General features: G+C 42.0%; 1 protein-coding gene across 2 annotated transcripts in view; it reads right to left on the minus strand.

Moving 5' to 3' along the window:
- The window catches only part of LOC103359318 (unconventional myosin-XVIIIa-like), a 64,412-nt gene that overhangs the window by 28,951 nt on the left and 16,565 nt on the right, over positions 1-18,896 (minus strand). For both annotated transcript variants that reach the window (XM_008284593.1, XM_008284595.1), the window contains 16 exons: positions 18,560-18,770; positions 18,300-18,442; positions 18,027-18,127; positions 17,802-17,865; positions 17,562-17,706; positions 14,677-14,847; positions 13,664-13,754; positions 13,126-13,318; positions 9,997-10,083; positions 8,020-8,158; positions 6,870-7,029; positions 6,598-6,784; positions 4,960-5,185; positions 4,676-4,785; positions 3,470-3,535; positions 1,849-1,977 (listed from right to left, as the gene is read on the minus strand). In XM_008284593.1, the coding sequence (XP_008282815.1) occupies positions 1,849-1,977; positions 3,470-3,535; positions 4,676-4,785; positions 4,960-5,185; positions 6,598-6,784; positions 6,870-7,029; positions 8,020-8,158; positions 9,997-10,083; positions 13,126-13,318; positions 13,664-13,754; positions 14,677-14,847; positions 17,562-17,706; positions 17,802-17,865; positions 18,027-18,127; positions 18,300-18,442; positions 18,560-18,770 (2,223 nt within the window). The remainder of the gene's footprint in view (positions 1-1,848; positions 1,978-3,469; positions 3,536-4,675; positions 4,786-4,959; positions 5,186-6,597; positions 6,785-6,869; positions 7,030-8,019; positions 8,159-9,996; positions 10,084-13,125; positions 13,319-13,663; positions 13,755-14,676; positions 14,848-17,561; positions 17,707-17,801; positions 17,866-18,026; positions 18,128-18,299; positions 18,443-18,559; positions 18,771-18,896) is intronic.

The following is an 18,896-nucleotide window of genomic DNA, read 5'->3' on the forward strand; positions in this document are numbered from 1 at the left end:
GATTGAAACCTCTTTTATAACTGTCTGTTAAGTACAGGCTCCAATAAAAAAAAAAAAAAAAAGGCCGTTAGCTTAGCATAGCTCAGAGATTGGAAACGAAGGGAATCATCTAGGCCAGTGTGGTCTAGCCTGGGGGTGGGGGCTGTTGTGTGCCAGAGTATTTCTTGGCATTCATTAAGGAGATTTTACTACCCTTAGACAGAGCCAGGCAAGCTGTTTCCCTTTGTTTCCAGTCCTAAGTCCTAACCTCAGATAACTGGCTGCTGGCAGGAGCTGTCTGCTGTACAGACTTGACAGCAGTATCAGTTCCTTCATCTTACTATCGCCGAAATAATACATATTTATTTTCTTTTTTCTAAAATGTTCAACAATCCCTTTGCGATACAGGTGTTTTATTGAGATACGCATGTTTGTGTGTGTGTGTGTGTGTGTGTGTGTGTGTGTGTGTGCGGATGCGCTCTGCTTCCACTGGAGATAAATCAATTCATTTTTTTAAAATTGAATTGATTGATTTCTGAGACAAACTAGAAAATGAAAGTAATGCAGAGTAACATTGAACACATGCCTCCATAGTGGGTCATCTCATACCCTCAAATTAATAGACTCTGCAGTAGGTGTCATCACAAACATAAGTGCATGTTATATGTAACCTTCCCAACCTGAATTGAGTTCGAGATCAATAAAATTAAGATGAAATAAGGTCTTATCTTTCTATTATAGATTGCAGGAGATAAGGGGCATACAGGGCCAGAAAGAAAAATTGCTCCTTTGCTAATGGATTTTGTAATTGCAGAGTTGCCTAGCAATTTTGAATAGTTTTCCGTTGTTTATTTCATTTAAGTTCTGGCAGATTGTGAAGCACCAGGCACTTAGGCTGCTTTACTGTGTGAATAATGACCTTTGAACTCACTAACGAAAACACATTAGTTGCCCGTTTGAAACCAGCATCCATCACTAACTCTCATGGTTAAAACAGTAATAACAGAGGAGAGCTGGAAGTCCAGTAATATAAAAAGGTCCTATTGATTTACCTTATGTCAAAGATGACATTTTAATAGCTTTGCTGGATTCATATACAAGTGAACAAGATATCTGCTCCCTAACGGCGTGTCGTGGCGGACGGAGAGCGCCGATGTTGATTCTGTTTCCGCTGGTTCATCACGAGCCAGCCGAAGCGGCACATTCACTTAAATAGTAATCACAGAGAGGGAGAAGTACTGCAGGGCTCCATACATCACAAGAGGACATGTATGAGAGTCCAGAGAGATGGACTCACGCATGCTGGGAGAAAAATGGAAGATGGGTGGAGCAGATGGGTGTGTGAGTCAGCAGCCTGCTTGATAAGGCTGCATTGAAGGGGAGCGGGCTGATATAGTGCGATAGAAATGGACATGTCGCTATCAAATATCCCCCTGGGGGAGCTGATTGGATGGATTACAAGGGAGGGAGGGGGGTACGGGCAATAGATTTAGAGAACTTAGTTGTAATTAGTTGAAGATTTACAGCAGAGCCGGTTAGATCTACCCCAAGAGAAGAGCAAACAGCCACCAAAATTAGCTCTCAACTGTAAAGCTCACATCCTTCACCAACTTGACCTACTTCACCTGCTCCTCCTGTGCAACAAAACGGACCTTGATATTTTATTCACTTTTGCAAGCAGCACATTTATTCTTATAACTTGCTTCTTACCCAAATTTGAAGTGAGTTTCTCCACATTTAAATGACGACAGATGACATTTTTGATAGATAAACACACCCTTACTGATGTTATATAAAGATATCGTTGGTGTTTTCAGCTCTGACTACCTTCAGATTGAGCCGTTCATTTCAGCGTGACGTTCTGCCTACCTTTCTCTTCTTGAAGGCTTGCCGTGCCAGGTAACCTCTACAGGCAGCTTGGAACAGGGTTAAATTACGCTTGGTCTGCTCATCCCTCTGTTCCTCCAGCTTAGCCAAGGTGCCAGCTCTGAAGAACAACTAGAGTGGGAAACAATCACACACAAATGCTTATTAGCAAAGGGTAAGATTATAATAATCATGTGGAGACCAATTAGTGCTTATTTTATCTATGAGGAAATGAGATGTAGGGGTTACGCTTTAATGTGAAGCGCAGGAGCAAAAAATAAAACAGACGAGAGTTTAAAAAAAAAGGCAAATAAATGCACTGAAGCAACAAATCAATAAGAAACAGTGTAATCCACAGACAACGGAGTCTTATCTACGCGATAAAGCTGTGATTAAGTTATTATCTCGGACAATCGGCCTTGTCTGTGTCTAATGTGGGCCAAAGGTAAAACACAGGTAAACAGCTAAGAGAAAGCAGGTCACGTCACGGCCTGTCTGTACCTCAGAGGGATTAGGCACTGCAAAAGAATTCCAGATATGATGGCAGCAAGGTATTAAAATGGATGGATGATGACAGGGAAAAAACTGTCTCCACCCTCAAGGTCTTTCTACACAAGTCCCAGTGCTTTATAAATTACCAGATCCATATGTGACCTGTTAACAAAGCAGAAGCTGGAAATGATGGAGCAGCTTTGGTGGGGGGAAATCTGCAAACCAGTAGGGAGAAGTGATGCACTGGTGACATCGATGAATATTGCTTTTTTTAAAAATTGCTTAGCGGGGCTTGAGCAGAACGTGTCTTTTATCGGCAGATCAGATCAGTATAGTATTTTCTAAAAACGTGCCGTTTTTTGACATGTGGCCATGTCTAATGGCAATTTTTTTTTCCTATTCTGTCAAGAGCTCTGGATCTACTGTTGTAAGGTTATTCTGGGTTGGTGTAGTTGGCATGCAAGTGAGACAGGTTGCTAAGACGCCGCTGGAATGCTTTGTGAATGGCCGACTGTGCCTGTCTACTTCTGAGCCTATTTCACACTATAAAAGCGTGGCACTTGGTGAAGCTGCCACCGAACTCTTCTCGTGTCGTCCTCATACGCCGCGCATACCTGGGAGCTCAAGTCCCTCTGTTTCGTGCAATATTGTTTCCTTTGATTTTCTTTTTTTGGCTGATGGCTACTTTCCAGCTGACGGGATTAGACCGGAGTTTCTGAGCAGTGTTTACTGTGATTACCACACAACGGTCACGGTGAAAAACAAAGACTTGCTAAAATTTGCTCTAATGACCTGAAAAGAAAGAAGGAATTACGGTCACATAGCCGGGCAAGGGTAAAGGCATGCCTCTCGGGTAGCCACTGGCTAAAAGAAGGGACAAGGCTTGGCAGTGCTCCAAAAAAAGGAAGGCAAACAAACCTCAAAGAGGGACAGGTGTAATGAAAGACACACTTCCCCAGACAGCGAGTGTCATTCAAAATAGAAAAAAAGGGAGGTAAAGAAAGGGGCTGTGTATTGCAGGTCTGTTGTTAGAGCTTAAAGAGGAGAGAAACTGGCAGCGATTCACAGCAAAGGTTTATTTAATCATTTTTAAAGCTGCCTACTTTGTTTGAAATGTGGTGTCATTACTCACCCTGCTCAGACCCATGTGGTAGCTGCTTTTCTCCAAATCCAAGGACTCCAGTAGCTCCTCCACAGCCTGGGCAAAGACACACATGTACACAAACATGCACACACACACACACACACACGTTTTAGTCTTTCAACAGCTGGATCCAGTGGGAACTTCTACTGACACTGCAACAGTTCAGTAGTTCGCCGTTCCCCTAAGTTGTCATGTTAAATTAATGGTACAGTGCAAGTTTTCCCTCTTCGCTCACATCCACTCCCAACTGGATTTTGTTTTGAAACTCAGGCAGGAAAAAGTTTGGCTCCTCAGAACCTCCAGAAACCAATTACAACTTGTCCCCGAGAATCCCCCCCCTGCTCCTAGCTGATTCGTCCTGACCCCCTGATGTTCTTGGCCCCGTTGCAGCTTTGAACACATACATCCTGTGTAGAGGTACACCATCAGCCATCCCGGAGCCTCTCCTTTTCCCTATCCATCTACTGGCCTGTGCGCACTGTAGGTGTATTGTTGTCTCCGTCTCTTCTGTCTACTTGAGCCTGCAGCCTGAAAGACCACATCTAGATTACACCAGGAGAGGTTTGCCACGAATACTAAGGGGCTTTTGTTTGCCGGCGTTTCCACAGAAACTCAACCCCAATACACCGACGCTGGGGAAAAGAGCTATACTCTACCTTAACCCCATTCTTTCACTCTCTCTGTCTCATTCCTCTCCAGAAACAAACATTTGTATTTTTCTCCACTGCAAGTTAACTAAGAATTCACTTGCGGAGGGCCAACGCACATTCATTCATAGTTTTTAATAGTAAAACTCTAGCCGGGCTTCATTGTACAATCATCGCGTTGTAAATTCAAAATAAAAACACAGAAGTAAAAAAGCACCAGTAATGGGAGAAAAACGTAGCAGCAAGTCTGCAGATTCTATAGGACGATAAACACATATAGCGTAATGACATTTTGCATCTTTGACTGCAGTTAAGCACTTTCTAAGCCACAATGCTAATCTACTTCCTTCACGGGCGCGATAGTGATGAGGTTAAGTTGATTAGGTCATTAGCTATAGCTCTGATGAAGGTTTATTTCTCTGTGAGTCGGCTGCTGACAAATCAGGGGCAGATGTAATGAAGCTGCCTCTTCACCACATTAATCTCCACTGTGCTTGGCCACTGGCGGAGCTGTACATTTCACTCGCTCTCTCCTTGATTGACTTACTCTCTGCTCGTCCTTCACTATGTAATTCCTCCCGTGCTTCTTGGTGAGGTGCGGTGCCAGCACATCGAAGCGCCGCCGGAACTCGGAGAACACCATGTGATCAGGGTAACCTGTGAAGGGCAGCGTCGGGGAAACATTATGTTCTGCAAATATTTTAACGGTATAATTTGGAGGTGACCCCCTTGCAGAAAATTTTAAAAGAACAGGTTGTTTTCCAGTGCATATAAAAAAAGAGTTATACATCTATATCCATCCTTAGTGTGCGATTTAAGCAGCCGCCTCACCTTGCCTGTAGATCCGCAGAGCATCCAGCAGCTTGGATCCACGTATCTGAGCGCGGAGCAGCGCTACATCCAGCTGCATTAAGCCAGGATCTCCACTCTCCCCTTGAGCCTCGCATTCCCCTCCTTTGAACAGGGATCCACTCAGAGCCTTCAGGGCATCCGCCTTGGGCAGTATGCAGTGAACAAAATGAATCCTGGATCTCCGCACCATGTCGAGGAGAGCATCCTGGAGAACACAGGGCAGAGTCAGGGACTCCCTTTGGAGCAGGTCAACGGTCGATGCAGTATCTCCCAGCGTTGTATGGACACACAATCAGTAGCTTTACTTTGTTACTGAGAATAGTCAAGTTCTCCACATGTATAACAGTATTGTACTTAGAAGGAATTTCTTGCAAATATCTCTTGTATCACCTGCACAAGTGTGACATCTACCATATATCCTCTACAGGGCTGCTGTGAGGCACTCAAGAACGCAGCAACTCTAAGACACAACTGAAAGACAGGTACTACATTGTAAACTAAACAATATATGTGTGTTTTTTTATAATTATAACCGTGTATACTGTATAGATTAACCCTCTGAAGCCCAAGCAGTTTATTTTTGTCCCTGCCGTATATAAAGTCCTGCACCTCCATGGAAACAGCACAACCACAGATGGAAGTAGAGAGAACTCTGCTTTATATTGAGTTAGAATTCCATAATTGTATTTATTGATTTATTCATTTTTTAAATGTATATGCATGTACATTATTTTTCCAAGTGTCGACAGGTGTTATCAATACCGGGGGAAAATGGTGGCTTTACATACTATTGATAATTCACTACTTTTAATTTGTTTCTGTACTTAATCTGTGTAAGAACACTCTGCAGTTAATCCCAGTTCAACCAAAAACTCTCTGAATTTTCATCACATGACTGTTGGTCACAGCTGAATCAGTCGTGGCTTCACAATTGCAGCAAGAAATGCAGAATTTTATTTATTTATTGTAAAGAGAATGTTGTTAGGGCAACTTCTTTATTTTAATTTGTATATAAGACATGTAGAATAAAGTGATTTTGGTGAAATGTCACAATTTTAAACTGAGATTTGGATAATTTGTCGAGTGGAAGAGCACACCACAGATGATTTTTATGATCTGTGTTTTCTGGCACAAATAGATGGTGGGATACTGGTGGCTCAGAGGATTTAGAGGTTTTCAGTTTTCAAGTGTTTACAGATATGCACATTTTAAAATAAAATCTAAAAAAAAAAATAATGGTCTGGTAATGATCCACTTCTGACAGTGAGTATAATCTGAGAATCAATACTCTTTTCAAGCAATGGGGCTGGAAGCAAAAGAGCTGCTCCGTCTAACAACAAGCTTAATGTCATTGCGTCTGGCTGCAGCCCAACTACTAGCCTTCATCTCATCACTTTTCTTTTAAGATGCATTAAGCAATTTGTGAATGCTGTGAGCTCCAAAGTACATTTCAAACTACATTTACAGCTTTTCCTGTTAACCGTTTGTTTTATTGGGGTACCCAATGGCACCAGACATCCCTAAATACGCCTCCAGCCCACGGCTAATGTTTCATAGTTAACAGTGGACAAAAAGAGGAAGTGTGACCGGCTGCTTTGTTCCATCATCTCCACTCACCACTTGAAGCTTTATCTGGATGCACAAGGATTTCTTCTTTATAGCAGCTACCCCTGTAGTGAAGGTCTTTCTCATGCTAGTAGCTCGCCGCAAAGACAGCTGGGAAACACCTTCAAGGCCTGCAATGGAACCTGATAAAACGGTGGCTCCACCTGCTCGGCTCATGAACAACGAGCTGATGATTTTCCTGCAAGAGATAGAAGATCACATGAATGATGACAGATCTACTCAAGCACTGTTTCATGTCCACGTTACCAATGACGGACGCTTACTTCTGGGAGTCCTGCAGGAGGCTCGCAGCGTTGGTGGAGGCAGGATTCTGCTTGGCGTAGTTCAGCCACCCCTGGACATCGTACTCCACCCAGTCGGTCCCATGACCGTGGCCCAGCAGGAAATGATTATCTTTTTCGCTCTTCAGCAGGAAAGTGTGACCTGATGTGGACACATATGCAGGGAGATGACAAAAAAATACATATTTTTTCTTTAAAAGTTTAGTGTAATCTGCATTAAATAAAATATTAAAACAAGCTTATTCAGCATGTCCTGATGACTGTGGTGTGTGCAGTCTGTTCCAGAGGTAAGAACAGTCTGTTCCTAGTTGGCCTAGTTGTTCATGGACCACATAGCAGTCCAGGTTTAGTGTGAAATGTTTAGATCAGTCCATACTGTGCTGACATAAATAATATAATGGTTCGCCTTAAGCACGATGCAGTAAATCATCAAAGACTGAAAAGTAAACAGAAAAACTCAAATCTCACCCATGAAACAAGTCAGAATAAAAAGCCTGAAGCTGTTATTTTAGAGGGGGGGAAAAAATGACACTTTGCCCTCAACTTTCTTTTTGGTTTTTTTTCTGAATTCTGCTAAATTCAATGTAGAAATTTTTAAAAGCCGTATCCTTGGCAAGTCAAGGTTGCCAACAACATACATGGAAAACATTTCTGTAACTCATCTAAAGTATGAAACTAGTTAAACTCCTGCTTTGTGTGCTTTGTGTACAGTCTATTTTATAGCTGTGAAAAGTGCATTCATCGTGACACAATGCAAAAAAAAAAAAAAACGGTAAACAGTCAGTACAGTTCTGGGATATGTCTAGAAAACTCTTGATAGCAATTGGTGCTACATTAAAGCAAGTCATAGGAAGAGTTGGTAGATACTGCGAAGACGAGAACACAGAATTAATCTGCTGTCACTAATCATCTATGTAAATCATACATGTAATATATTGTGCCACAACAACAGAGATGAAAGCAGGCAACACCATTAATATTAATATAATGTAAATTTCTGGTTTAAGTATGCATATTCAGTTTATTTGGGGAGTTTATTTTTTTAATTCTTTTCTTAAAAGATCATCAGCTAAATGCTTGGTGTTAGCTTTAATGGTGAGTTTAAGTGTGTGTGTGTTTGTCTTCTCCTTGCCTTTACTCTCGCCCTCAGCAGGTCCATAGTAGCTAAAGAGGCGTCCCAACAGTGTCTCCTCTGATCCTGCAGGCTGCAATGCCTCCTCCTCCATCAGCCACAACAGCCCCCGTGCCTCATCTGTTCGAACTGTTCGTACCTGTTAAATAAACATGTGCACACAAAGATTTCACACATTCACATAAGATTTAACGTGGACCCAAAAATGTTCTATTTTACCTTCACTCCGACTTTTCATTTTACCGCATCGACCCTCTTTTTTAGTAGCAAGCCTGCCTCAAGAAAGATTGTTTTACCAACTGTAGCCCTTACATAAGTAACAAACCACCTTGCCACAAGGACGTTTAGCTCATTTTAGCTGTTTAATGGGAACACATTGATGAATCTGAGTATATTTCCTAAGCCTTTATTATTTATCCACCTCCTGGGTACAAGAAAAAAACAATAATTGCTTATGAAAAATTCAGAAAATTATCCTTCAAATGCTCGGTGCCGGCCTCTGCAGTCAGTGTTTCATTAAATATTCGGGGTTCTCCTAAATGTCAGTGCGAGTAGTCGTGCTGCCGTATGTTTTCTCACTCTGAGCCAGTTGTGACAGGCCCGATAATAATATTAGCTCTGGAAATTAAAGTTTCAAAAGCGCGTGTGGTCCTTGCGTCCTTCAGCAGTCGCAGCTGTGAAAGCATCATCAATTTGGATTTTCCTTATAATAAGTATGGAGACAAAAGGGAGTTTATAAATAAGAGGAGTAGAAGGGATTAAAAAGTAATGCAATCAGTGTGAACTCTCAGAAGAAAATAAAAGCCACTTGAGCAGTAATTCTCACGACAAAAGCGCACGATAAAAGGATTTTATTATCTTTGTGAACGATATCATACAAGTGACTTTATGGGGCTGTGTGGCTGCTAACATATCAGCAGCCATGTTGCATATTTTGTATTTTCAGAATCAAGCCGCCTTGTTTCAGCTTCAACTCTCAGTAATCGTAGGTTTGAGTGGTGCGCTTTTTTGTCCAAAGACATTTAGGATAATATTTCGAGGATTAAAAACAAGCTCCAGAGAGAAACAATCTCCACATTAAGGTAGCCAGCTTGGTCAACTTGGCTAATGTCTGAGTCTACCCTGGGAATCCTGGCTTAGGAACCAAACCCACAAAACCAAAAACTGTTTTAGCAGCTATCAGGAGGCTGCACTGGAGACATCCTTATCAGCAGTGCACACTACACTGACTGCAAATACAACACAGGGTATCAGTTTGGAGGAGACGTATGACAACGACGAAGCTTGCAATGAATTGAGCATTAAGGTTGTTTGTGATAACGGACATCTGAGCTACAACACGAAAAAAAAAAATCTTTGATCAAAATGCCTTTTCACTCTTCACAGCAGATCTTTAGAGTTGACTTTAGAAATGACTTTGAAGAATCTGTGTGTGTTTTTTTTTTCTTCTTGGGGTTTTTAGTGTGATGTACTACAGTTCACTGCTTCTGATGACATTCCCATTAGAGCAGGGACCCTTTAAAAAGTAAAGCACTCAAACCAAACACATTGGAATTACAGCAAAGTGATCTATGACTCTCTAAACTCTGCCATTTCTGTTTCCATGGTGCAGATCATAGGCTGCAAAGGCCAAACATTGATTTTCTTTTCTGAAGTCAATTCTCTAACCTTTCTTTTCTGGCTCCTACCCTCTCTTTCTAGCCTCTATCAAACAAAACTAGCATAAAGAAAACTTCTGAGGCTGGAAAACAATATTCAATGCTGAATTAAAAGGAGGGCACCCAGAGACTACTATATGAAAATAGATCATGAAAGGCGTGCGAGTCCCTGAGGTGTCTGGAAAAACATTCAGATGCAAGTTATTTTGCCAATACAAGATTTATGCGGGGGGGGAAAGAAATCAAGAAAAATAAGTGACTATGCAAGTAAAATATTAAGATAAAGTAAGGACAAGAGAAAAAAAAAACCCTAACTTACCAGCGCTTGGCTCGAGGCTTGGTCTACCACCGCTACAGACAGTGATGTGCTCGGTTCTGTGTCGTCGAGAGAAAGCTCGATGTTCTCCTGGAGGAAGACAGACAAGCAGATTGACAGGCTCTTTAATAACTTGTGATGATGCTAAATTTGTGGAAAAAACCCAATATTCTATAGGAGACGTGAGCGGTGTTGATTTTTTCAAGAGCGAAGCATAAAAAAATGACAAATGCTTAAATTATTTTGTTGTTGAAAGTCACTCAAGTTTGTCGGCCTGGGTTAATATACGACATATGTTTAATCACCAAGGGAGCCTGGACGTCTTGTTGGCATGGTTTGGGTCCACTTGTCCACTTAGAGGGAAGGGTCACTACAAATCAACACAAAGTTGTCCAGAGTGATCACCTTTATCTCTTGATGAAGCATTTCTACAGTGGTCTGATCCAGGGCGGCGGCGCCACTGTGCATGAGGCACAAGGGGTCAGTGAACGGTCTAATGATTTGTAAATATGATGTAAATCATATGCCGTGGCCTTCACAGTCACCAGACCTCACATCAACAGAACACTTGTAGGGGATTTTTAACCAAAACCAAACCATATTCCACCTAATGAGGGAATATCTTTTGGAGAATGATGTTGATCCCTCCGGTAAAGTTCCAGAGACAGAGAATCAATGCTAATGAGCACTGAAGCTGTTCTGGTGGCACAGTCAGGCCCGAAACCACACTTCATGTTTTTTTTTCCTTCCTAATTTATCACAAAAGCATAGATTACTTTGGGAAAAGGAAATGCTCACTAGTCCAACACATCCCTGATCCCATGCAGCAATGAGGCCTTCATGTGACTTTGCCTCTTAGAGTGTTTGTGTTAACATCACAACTTGGAATTCAAGCAGTCCCAGTGAGAGGGGCGAGGATTAATCATCCATCCATTATCTATACACTGCTTAATCCTCACTAGGGTTGCAGGGGGGCTGGAGTCTATCCCAGCTGACTCAAGGTGAAGGCAGGGGACACCCTGGACAGGTCACCAGTCTATCACAGGGCTACACTTAGAGACAGACAACCAAGCACACTCACATTCACACCTACGGACAATTTAGAATCACCAATTAACCTCAACATGTTTTTAGACTGTGTGAGAAGAAGCCGGAGAACCCGGAGAGAACCCACGCTGCACGGGGAGAACATACAAACTCCACACAGAAAGATCCCGGGTGTCCTCACTGGGACACGAACCGGCGACTTTCTTGCTGTGAGGCAACGATGCTGACCAACGCGTCACCTTGTAGCCTTAGGATTAATCAGTTATGGCAATTTCTATAGTGTCTTTCAAAAACTGGTGTCACAAGCTTCTTGACGCACAACTTATACAAAAACATTAAAAAGCAACATTAAAATATTTTAAAAGGTGGTAGTAAAGGTCTAGAAAAGACAGAAAATATGAGACTGTTTGTACAACTGGGGTTTTTTTTTAAATAAAAAAGAATTTAAAAACCCAGCTGTTCAAAGGCACCGACTGAGCCTCTCTAACTGTTGACTACGTTGGCAATCGATGAATCACATCATTTTTCAAGCAACTACAAAGCATTCATTGTTTCCTGCCTCTGCAATTTCAGGGAAACTCTTTGCTTTTCTTGGTGATGTGCGACACTTTATAGACCTACTTAACTACTAATGAAAAAAATCTAAAAAATAATAATAATCATTAGATTATGATGGATTAATTGACACTGATTCCATGCTTGTTATTTCATTAGTTAGCTGCCAGTCATCAAGTAATTTAAAATCCTGATCTGCCTTTATGGCCCAGTGACGATGCTGGGAGGCATAATAATTCCAAAGATTTTCATGGATATTAAAAGATTTTTTTTTTAAAGTGAAGGCAGAAAAGATGTAAGAAAACTAAAAGCCTCAACAAATCTATTAAAATAACAAGAGCGTCTGGCATTTACTATGACTGATTTTGCTATAGGTAAATGGAAAAAGATTTAATTACTGATGCAGATGATAACATTTCTGGGGTAAAGTGGAAATTAATACAGTAAATTACCTTCACCAGAGCAAAACAGGCAGGCAGCAGCAGCACACGGTGACAAAGTGCAGGCTGCACTAGAAATGGATGAAAATGCTGGCAGTGGTAATAGTGTAGCCATGACAGATGCCAGCGTTCAAGTCGACTGTGTATGTGAAGTAGCCTAAGTGATTTTTGTTCTCTGCGGTGGAGAGTCAGCGTGCAAAGGAAACACACACATAAAAAAAATAAAATAAAAACTATCCAAACAGCTAGAGCGCTCAACAGTGTTTAATTCAAAAATATAAAGCATTTCCCTGTTGTGTGTATCATAGTTCAACCTGCCTGTCACTGTCATTGTTAATACTGTGTGCCGTTTTAAATGAGTTTGACCTAGTTTACAATGACAGCTTCATAGCTTCTTATATTTTCGAGATGTACTGACAAGAGAGAATTACACTACACAGATTTATGCAATGCTTCATTTCGCTCCAATTCCCTTTCTCTCAGGCGGAGGATGTGGGTGGGGAAGTGGGTGGGAAATCCCAGGATCCTTGTTCACAGCATTAAAAGTAATATGATCAGGATTTCTTGTTAGCTTTAGTGTGCTATTAGCTGACTTTTCAATAAGAAGAACATTTATACGAACATTGGAATTGGGACAGCTGGAATGGATGAAAAATAATTGTCATGTCATAAAAGAAAAATCTCTATTATTTGTCCTTAAATATCTTAAATCCTCGGGGATGAATGCGCTCAGTTATTATAGTCCAGTCCTGCCAGACAGAACTCAAAGGAGGACAGCAGAAGAACAGTTCCTTCGTCGGGGAGCAACACCACTGCTGTGCAGCTGGGCGTGTCTCCCAAAGGCAGTTGTGAGTGACTTTACTTTGATCTCAGCAGAAGAGGTGAAGACTGGCATCGCTAATGAGAAGGCCTAACGCATGAACTAGTTGGGCTTGTCACAGCTTGTGACAGGTGGGACGGATAGTGTATCTGATGTGTGAACACATGCACGATTGGAGTTGATATATCAGAGCGGGAGCAGCAGACAAAGAGAAAGAGCGAACGAGGCAATGAGGCCGAGGGTATGCATCGCGCACAGCACTGTCCGTACCTCTTTGTATCTCTCTAACTCCTGAACAAAGGTACGCTGGTAGAAGAGGGTCTGCAGACGTTCTTGAGTGTAGTTGTGGCACAGGTCCTCAAAGGTCGCGCCGCACTCGCGCTTAGCCAGCCTGGGGTTTTGAAAGCCTGGTGTGTCCACCACGAGCAGAGAGCACAGGGAGTGCTGGCTGGATTTCAAGGCCCTTAAGCACAGAGGGCAAACACATACACACAAACATCAGCGTTGCAATATTAGAGGCAGCTTTTATTGATTACATTCACTGCATAACCCCTAGCTTTAACCTCATCTCTCTCCACTGCATCCCTAACTTTAACCCTGGCTTAGCATAATTCTATTTTCTAACCTAATTGCAACATTGGACAAGCGCCGTTTCCGCTTGAATAAATTATGGTAATAAGCAATTGTTTTCATGCTTTATAAAGATAACAAATATGTCGCCATACAATAAAAGGAAAAATACACATATTGCTGATATATACGGATGCACCCAAAAACTGCATGTGTAGAATCTGAGTGGGATACTAACCGGTTGATTAGAGAAATGAGGATAGTGAAGATTTCCGAGTAAAGCCCAGATGCCATGGCCTCCAAACACTCCACGGCTGTAGCTTTGGATCCTGAGAAGCAGTCAGACAGCACAAATCAGTAACAAGCAGTTTGCAATACCTCCCGTAAAAATAACACGAGGGCCAGTAGAATTAGAGGTAGAAATGTCAATGTCTTGGGCTGTAAAACCTGAGCTTAGACGATGGTCAGGACATTTCCTTCTAAAAGGAAGTGCAGCAGCATCATATTTGAGCATATTAAGCCCAGAGGCATAAGGTATCCCAACTGGGCCTGAAATTGTCTTTGTAAAGCAGTGTCATTTAGGACTCAGGTGTTTTGGAAGTGGTCAGATCAAACAGCGCACACTCATGGCTGTGCCTAGCGGCGATGGCCACCTGTTAAGCTCTGTTAATTCATTCCACTGTCACACAAAACAGTCAGTTTATGTTGCTCTGGGGATGCTTTCATGTGCGCACGCTTGCACACACTGACTGTACGCTCGTCGGTGAGGGAAGATACCCGGAAGGTGAAACAGAGGTCACTTCTGTCCATCCCCACTGTGATAGACTTTTAACTGTATCCTCGTGCCCTTCAAAATGTGTTGCCGTCTAGTCTTGATGGAAGTCAGAGAAGCCGCACATGTGAAAAATCAATGTGAAGCAATTATGATTTCAAGGACAATGAACGAAGAGTGGATCCAAAATTGCTTGTCCCGACATAGTGTGTGTACTTATCTATCAATAGCCATTGTAAAGCTGTGGTATTCATTACTAAGATAAGCTTTACTTTCTCTGGTGTATGCAATTTCCCCAGGTGATGAGCAGAGGCATATGCGTGCACATGTGTGTGTGTGTGTGTGTGTGTGTGTGCCCAAGGAAACAGAGTGAGAGTGACAAAGAGAAAAAAGATGGTGGTGGTGGTGGTGGGGGGAGGGTGGAGGCTGTGAGGAATGAGGAGGGAAATGTGTGTTGGTAAATGTGGTGTGTGGAGTACCTGCATCTGCTGTGCCATTTTCGTCAGAAGCCTGGCGGATGGTGCTGGCTCTGGGCAGGGTGCCCTTGGCCTGGTGCTTGAAGATGGAGGAGGAGAGCTCCTCCAGGGTGCAGCCCAGCAGGTACGCTGCCTTCTGGGCCCACTCATGACGTGCAAATTGTTTCCTGCCAGCTGAGACACGTGCATGAAAACCTCCATTAGCCCTTCTACCAACGATTGCGGGCACATGGTTGCTTTGTGACAATCCTGTCACTGACAGGGTAGGATTATGTCTCTGGTCAAGCTGACACTGGCGCAGCTGATGAGAACATGCACTAAAAGCATGTTCAAAAGCTTGCTAGCTTGAATACATTTAACGACTGCTGCAGAAAAAAAAAAAAAGACACAGCCACTAGCTTCTACAAAGAAAACCCTCTATTGTTTAATACTGAAAACATGTCTATGAAGCTGAAGTGATAATTGCCCCTTTTATCTCCTTGAGAATGAAAGCAAAACTTATCATTAAGGGACACAATTAATTTATTTACATAAGGACCTCTGTTGGGAAACACAAGTTTCTCTTTAATCTGGAGGCTGAGTGATGGAAACATGCAGATATGGGCGCAAACTTCAGTTTTAATCCACCATGAAGCGGTATCTTCTAAGACTTAAGAGAGAAATTGGGGAATTTCACACAGAGAGTAGTGGGCTCTATCTGTTTCATCACTGCTGCAGAAGCCTTGCATACTTCTTATAATGATAAGCAGGATGGTTGTAAAGACAAGCAAAGACCTTTAAATACTCCCTTTGATAGATACTCGGCACTGCAATTATTTAAATTCTGCTAAAACATCAAAAAGAACAAACTGGGTTTGCCAATATAACTGAATCAAACAGTAAGGAGTGTGTAACTCTTAAAGATGAAAAAAACTGCATATGTACAGTATTTGCACTTTAAAAGTATCAAGACTCAGAGTGTGGCCTTTTTCTGTCTACACTCGTTATAAGTGTTGACAGCACAGTAAACAGAGAAAGGCAAGTTCATTTCAGGTGGGCCCTTTAATTGGTTCAGGGGGGATTAGAGATCATTGCTGCCCTCTTGTGTTGCACAACAAAGCTGCACTGGCAATGAACAGCTTTTATATACCCTTTAATATTGGATGTGATAGCCAATACACAAACTGAGCTCTGGCAACAAATGTGTTTTTTAATGATGTGCAGTATTTTATGAATAAATATTATATTCCCATAGACGGGGAGACAGAATCGAATTCCCATCAGTGTCGACTCTCGGTCTGCTACGACTGCCCCGTCATGCATTGCTTCTTTATAAGAAACGCTGCGTTTAACAGAAGGACACCAGGCCCGAATTCAAAAGTCACCCTGTAATTTGCAGATCAGAACAAAGTTGTTTGGTGTCTGTAGTCCCAATAACAGAGAACACTCACTGCTGTAAATTTCTTTTTTTTTTTAACTCTTCCTAGATAGTGGTTTGCTGCCATCAAAAAAGATTGGTAGCCAGCTGGAGGGGATCACTGGAAATAATTTTGGCAAGCTATTCTGCATAAGCGACTGGCAATTACAGTACAGGAAGGGAGTGAACAAACAACACAAAATGCTGAACTACTGTCACTGCCTCTATACGTTCCTTGAGGGTTTTATGTTGTTTATTATTTGGATATTAAGCGTTTAGTTAATTAATTTGTGTGGCAATCAGACAAAAATGCTTTTTCTGATACGAAGTGTCCTCAGTTTGACTTTGCTACACATCTTTGGAAACATGCCCACTAAGGACAGGTAAAATGAATAACAAAGACAATTCTAAAATGTGTCAAGCAATTAATAAAGGTAAATAAACAAAGACTTTTAAATCTCTATTTTGAAAGGATCTAAAAAAAAAAAAAAAGAACAGAGATCCTTGAGAAGCTGAAGGGCGTTTCACACCGAGGGATAAAACATGAGTAATACTCGGCTCATGAGTAATAAAAATCTTTGTGACTGTTTCAGCCTTAACAAGTAGCAGATATCCAATTTATAAAATGAAAGTAAAGTGCTGACAAAGGGCAGTTCTGTAACTTTAGAGGAATATAACTCTTGCGTTAGGTTTCGTCATACAAACCTCTTCTGACAGAAACTAGCCCTTGTGTTTTACGAGGGCCGCTGTTTCGTTTAGCCCTGCGATGTACTGTTACGACAAAATAATTGTTTGTCAAGACGTGCGTTGAGGTTTTTTTTTTTTTTTCTTCATTCCTGAGCCGCAACAGTGTCTCTTAGCAATTAAACTCAGGTAGTTTGCCGGTGGCTTCAGTTGTTCTGGCAGAAACAGCGCTCTGTTTATTTGATATTGTTTGTTATAAAAATGCATAATAAAGCAAAATCTGACCAGAGGTTCATATCCAATAGGAAGAAAAATCATTGTGTCGTTTTATCGGCCTCAGACTCTAAAGGCAGGAGAACTACGTGGCAAGTCGTCTTGAGTGATCTCAGTTGTTTTTCTTATCTGAGGGCTCTCTGCTCTAAACTTTTCTGTAATGGCCTAAATTTTGATTCTGAGCTGTAGATCAGAGCAGCTTAGTCTCACAACCTGTGCAACATCGTTCAAAGTGCAGATGCACAATTCAGTTCTATGGATTACATCTGTCTTGCATCACACAGAACCTATTACCAGTGCAGCCTCGACATCTGTCAGAACACATAAAGTGTGTGTGTTAAAATAAATTTGGCTAACAAGGGTGATTTTTGTCATTACTCTTGTTTTTCATCATGCGCTGGGGTGGGAATGTACAAATCAGGGACGATCTGAATCTTTGTTGCTGGTACATGTTCTATTATGAAAAACACTATCAGCGTTATTAAGCGATGCAGCTGTAGCGTGGCAAACGTTTCAGTGAGTGCGGCAATCTTACCCTTGGTTGCTCCTGCAGCCCCAAGATGGTAGATGGCCCCAAGGACAAGCCAGAGGGCCCTCTGCTCATCAGCACTGATCCCCAGAACCTTCATGGCTGCTTGCAGCTTGGAAAACTGCTGGGAGGCCCGCTGTTTATCCTCCGTCTGGCAGATTCATATAGCGGTACTTTAGCTTTATAGCTGCTGAAAGTAATTTTTTTTTTTCTATCTCTGGCTCTACAAAAACAGGTAGCATTTACCTTAGTTTGTGGCGTGATTCCAAATGCATTGTTTTCGGCGAAGTGATTGAGGTGCAGCTCAGTTCTGATGAAGAAATAGAAAACAACACAGAGGACATCAAAGTGTGAAACTGGCAGCATTTTCCACCAAGAGCAATCTATCATTGCGGTATATCTGTGTAATAAATCCAGTGCAGAACCGTGGTGTATTGTAATTTTAATTGGCATGCGAGTAATAATCCCGACCTAAGAGAGCTATCTACTCCAGCCATCAGGTAGTAAAAGACATTAAAAGTGGACTCCCCCTCTGGTCTTCTTGTCACCCTCATCTTCTCCAGGAGCATGGTCTGCAAGGCAACAGCAGGACAGGATATTAAAATGATAGAAAAATAATATTATCACAGGCAATTCAAGTAAGCATAATAACAAAGCCTCAAGTGTGTGATAAAAGCAGGCATGCATGAGGAAGAGACTCGGCAGCTGATTCCAAGTGATTGAAATAAATGTGGTTATTTGTACCTGGATAGAGGCTGAGGTCACCAGGCCCGCCTGGTCGAAGTCCAACGAAACAATATGCGAGAAGCGACTGGCGTTCCCATTCATACAGGTGGAGGCATTTCCGAAAGCCTCCAAAACCGAATAGACTGCCTGCCATTTCTCTGCTGCAGGCAACAACAACAATAACAAAAAAAAAACGTTACTTGGCAGGAAAACACATCAGTAAAAGCACAAATTAAATCGGAATTTATTAAATTTAGAGAGCATCCTTTCCAACTTACTAGAGAAGGTTTTGTTGGTGCTTCCAGCGATGGTAACCAGATACTGGATGATGTGTTGGCAGTTGGTGGTTTTGCCACTTCCACTCTTGCCCAGCAAGACAATGGACTGATCCTGGCGAGTGGTCAGAAGGTTCCTATAGGCGGTCTGTGCCATGCTGTAAATGTGAGGGGCGGCGTCCTCCCTCCTGCAGCCTTTGAACATTTGCATCACCTGGGAAGTAGATAGTGGCGAGGAGGAAAACAAAATCACAGAGGAGGCTATACGTACCAATTTACCATCGTTGTGAATGCATTTTATTCTCGCTACGCTCTAGTTTATGCTTTTCCATAAGAGATG

This window comes from Stegastes partitus, unplaced genomic scaffold (genome assembly GCF_000690725.1).
Source record: "Stegastes partitus isolate 25-593 unplaced genomic scaffold, Stegastes_partitus-1.0.2 Scaffold366, whole genome shotgun sequence".
Classification (NCBI taxonomy): Eukaryota; Metazoa; Chordata; class Actinopteri; family Pomacentridae; genus Stegastes; species Stegastes partitus.